This window comes from Sphaeroforma arctica (assembly GCF_001186125.1).
Source record: "Sphaeroforma arctica JP610 unplaced genomic scaffold supercont1.155, whole genome shotgun sequence".
Classification (NCBI taxonomy): Eukaryota; class Ichthyosporea; order Ichthyophonida; genus Sphaeroforma; species Sphaeroforma arctica.
The window spans coordinates 127,308-131,936 of NW_014040403.1; the positions used below are offsets into that span (position 1 = coordinate 127,308).

The 4,629-nt window shown below is 38.8% G+C and overlaps 2 protein-coding genes across 2 annotated transcripts; both read left to right on the plus strand.

Moving 5' to 3' along the window:
• Nucleotides 1-398: 398 nt before the first annotated feature.
• On the plus strand, nt 399-2,905 carry SARC_03168 (hypothetical protein; the record flags this gene model as incomplete). Its single annotated transcript, XM_014303065.1, has 6 exons — nt 399-488; nt 650-761; nt 903-992; nt 1,157-1,920; nt 2,067-2,227; nt 2,776-2,905. 6 exons carry the CDS (start codon nt 399-401, stop codon nt 2,903-2,905), a joined length of 1,347 nt encoding a protein of 448 aa, XP_014158540.1.
• Nucleotides 2,906-4,201: 1,296 nt separating this feature from the next.
• On the plus strand, nt 4,202-4,583 carry SARC_03169 (hypothetical protein; the record flags this gene model as incomplete). Its single annotated transcript, XM_014303066.1, has 1 exon — nt 4,202-4,583. A coding segment is annotated over exon 1 (297 nt), but the record flags the coding sequence as incomplete, so codon positions are not given.
• Nucleotides 4,584-4,629: the final 46 nt, after the last annotated feature.

The window sequence follows — 4,629 nt, forward strand, 5'->3', positions numbered from 1 at the left end:
GATAGTATATTATTACAACTATATATATATATATATATGTATGTATGTATGTATGTATGTATACACATACACACACACATAAACACGCACACACACACACACATCACACACACACACACACACATATATATATATATATATTTATATATATATATATATTTATAATCTATACCTTTATATATACATATATATATATAACCATATCTATGTCTGTGTCTATAACGATATCTATACATATATCCTTATCTGTACCTATATCTATATTTATGTCTGTTTCTGTTTGTTTGGTTGTACTTCTTGTTACAATTTGATGGTTGCTGTTATTTTCACTGAGATTCAATGTTCAAAAATATTTTCTATTACATGCTGCAGGTAAATTGTTTGCCTCCCAGTTCTTTATGGGTGGGGAAGCGTTTCCTTCTTTGAAGGCGTTCTTGTTTGGACCGATTACTGATCTTGCGCATCTTGGCAACCCCACAGTGGTCAAGGTATTTCCATTCAGCTTTAGCATGCAATCAAACAAGTTACTGTATGTTCTGTTTCTGAACAAACCACTATATTGGTGATTATATTCTCTTTTGTCTTGTTAGTATGCAATCATCATACGATAACAAACCATAAGTTGGGACCTTCCTGTTTTATCGTATAGGAGGGCATGCTCGAATCGGCTGAAAATGGTTCACGCACAGATGCCGTACAATGCGGTATAAATTTACATCGATCTTCGCTGAGGATAGCACGCGTTAAAAATCCGGATGCACGTAAGTCGCAGCTTGTTATTTGGTAGTCGCTCGATATTGCAGTGTCTCTACTTGTCGCAGTCACGGCATAACACAATTTTTACACGGGTAATTTGATGTTATGGTGCTAATTTGCGTGTGGATTCTATATCGTACAATCAGCGAGTACTTCTGCCGGAGGCGCAGATGACAGCGGGAATACAAACTCAACAAGTGAAGTTGGCACTGCCAGTCACGATACTATGTCCCCAGGTATAGGCAGCACGTGTTCATGATTGGTATTTATTCAATATATATTTTTAGGGATGCACTGAGTGCTGACAAAAAAATTCGGTTTACTGCGTGCTATGTTTAAGATTATAGTTGCCTATACCCTGTTCTATGTATTAACTCGCTGTTGTCTAATGTGTCCGCAGCGATTTCGGCAAAATTCAATCCGGACGATAAACACACTAGTGACACTGCATTGTACGAAGAAGATGATGCCAAACTGTATCAGTACTGGCTGAGGTTCCGATTCGACAGCGTGTGCAGGGTCCGATTTATAATTCACTTGGGTGCTACAGAATACACTGATGGCAGCAAAAAACTCGCCCTGAAGTCTCGTTTTACCTCGGAGCCTTTCTACTATGAAGCTGGCTTCAACCAGGAATTCGAAGAGACGGAGTTCACTGTCAAACCTTCACACTTACCACCCTCAGAACGAAAATGGCTCAAGGAGATGCCGGCACAATATCCCATGGTAGTTATGATGGAAGCTCTGAACGAGAGAGATGAAGCTGTAGAGTCAATGACCACGACTGCATCGTTCGAGGAGAACGCCGAGTTTAAATTCTCATGCTCGGTGATGAAACAAAAGATATGTTCGGGTGGGGTGGTGTTTATGCTGCAAGAAATATATGGATTAGAGGAAGACGATCCAGATGCGCCCACAGCGGACGAGGATGACGCGGTAAATTACGTTGATGATGAGGATCACGAGTGCATTGTATGCCTCTGTGATCCGAGAGATACAGCTGTGCTGCCGTGTAGGCATCTATGTTTATGCCATGCTTGTGCAGAGGTGCTCCGATATCAGTCAAATAAGTGTCCGATGTGTAGGGCGCCGTTCCACTCACTCTTGTGTATAAGTGTCGCAAAGAAACTGAAACCTGGACAGGATCCATTGGAAGAGGAAGAAGTACGTATGGCTCACATGATGAACGTTCCTTTTGTGCTTTGTGCTCTCTTTTATATACTGTTCCGCCTCCCCCCCCCCTGTTGGTTTGTATTCAAAGCATTGTTGTTTATTCTGCTAAACTACTCGTGCAAATACATCTCGGCCAGGAGGAAGAATTCGAAGGTGAACGGTATCGACTAGTGCCCATATCGCACGCCGCGGATAAAATTGAACCACCTATCAAAGAGATCGTAGAAGTGAGCGACGGTGATGAATCAAAGATCGAAATTGCTGATCCGAGTGATGATACTCACGTAGATGTAAAGCGGTGTGTGTCATTTTACTTTTTCTCTACGTGGCCCCACTGACTGCATGTGCGAATTTTGCAGTTTATATATATATATATATATGTGTGTGTGTATGTATGTATGTATGTATGTATGTATGTATGTATGTATGTATATACGTATGTATGTATATGTATGTATGTATGTATGTATGTATATACGTATGTATGTATATGTATGTATGTATGTATGTATATATAATATATATATATATATATATATATATATATATACATTTGTCCCAAATATGAAGAAGAAATATATTTTAAAAGTTGTGAGGTGAGAGTCATATAGTTATCATACAGGAACAGCTCCTGTCTCATTAAATATCTCACCAAAATGAGACGTTCATAAATGTTTTATTTATGCGAAACACCCGAAACACCAATATTCTTAGTTTCAACATTACAAAGCTCGACAATTGCATCGTTGACCCATGTTCTGCAATCTCATTCAGTCCCTAATCATAAATCAATCTGCTCATTGACCCCTATTCAAAAACCAATCTGCTGCTGATTGGTTAATGTAGTAGCTCCAAGAAAAAAGCGGTGAACGATGATGTAGAATCTGAGATGGATCAAATTATGGATGCTAGTATGGAGGTGAGCTCGGACAGCCACTCTGCGGATGGGACAAGTCAAACAGAATCTTTAAAATAAGCAAATAATTACATATTAGGGAGGGTTTCTACGACGGAGGCGTTTCCTATTTCAATACTATAAGACAAATTAAATCATATACAGCGAAGACACATGCTACTGTTTGAACTGTATGTTCTCAGGTCTGGTTGGTTTAGGATTTGGTTGAGTTGTGATCGTGAGTTCAGAGAGCATGTGATATGTCTACACATTTATTTGTGTCGCTGACGTTCTATCTCTTGGATCGATAAACAATATTTGTTAAAATGAAATGTGAACATGTTGCGGTGTGTGGTGTGGAAATGATCGAGTGTAATGAAAAGGACGAAGGGGATGTGATAGTAATCCTACCACCAGTGAATCCAGCGTACAGGAAGCCCGTATGCGGTTGTGTGATCAGTTCGTGCAATTGCAGGTAATTGCATAAGTAAAAATAGAAGTTTGTGCAGGGATGACTACCCTGCTGTATTATTAGTCTATTTTTACTACTTTTGAATAAAAAAGAACGCTACTCTAAATGACAGAAAAATCACACATACATACATATTTACGTACATATTGTGTTTGTTTTTATTTTTAAAAACACAAAAAACATATAATATTTCTTATTTACAAATAAAATAAATAGTAAACCACTCAAAACCTGAAAGTTGAAACAGCTAAACTAATCCCCCCTCTGGTATATGTCATACATATGTACGACGATACATAAATATTTACTTCAAAAAGAAGGAGGGGGACTGGGGGACTGTAAATTGTAAAACACAAATATCATATTTTTTGAATATTTAACCAATGAAACGAGTTTACTTTGGAACCTTAAATATGAAGACCAATCCGAACAGAAGAAAAATTTTGATGACAAAAATGAAATGACCTTTAATTGGATAATAGTCAAATAAAAAGCATCTCTTTTGACTTTTTCTCCTCTACTTTTTGGAAATCGCCATGTAACATTATTTGCGAATTGCCATCATGATGTGTAGCCACATATACGCCTCTACCGTATGGAACGACTGTGGTAGTGCAGCAAGTATCGCAAATGAACTCAACATAAAGTTCCTACATATATGGCCACTCCCACAACAATCAAATGAGTTCGTTGTAGTCCAGCTATCCCTAAATACACAACTACAAGCTACAGCACACTACTGCAGTCGCGATGAGAGTACAGGAACAGATAAGTATAATTATGTTACTAGTTATTCAAACTAATAGCGTGCTAGGCATGTCCCACAGCATACATCGGAAAAGAGTTTCTCGTAGCCATATTCCTGAAGTCAGAGTATTTGCCGAGATTGACCCCACACAGAGACTGAAATTAGACAGCTTCATAAACACAGACATTCGAAGCAAAAATGGCAACAAGACAAATAGATTCGGAGATAAAGAAGTAGAAGCAATGGATGATATGAATGATCCTCTGTATGAGAAACAATGGCATTTACATGGAAGAGGACAAGGTTTAAATGTAATAGAGGCTTGGGATATGGGATTTTACGGCGAAGATGTGCTTGTCAGTGTCATAGATGACGGAATAGAATATACACACGCCGACCTAGATGGTAGGTATGAGCCCAGAGCGAGCTACGATATTAACGATGGAGACTATGATCCATCACCTGTACACGGTGCTACCTTCCAAAGTAGCCATGGTACTCGCTGTGCTGGGTCCATCGTCGGAAATGCTCACAATGGGGTGAGTCCTTTACTATTCAGTGATGTTTATGAAGACTTCACAGCCA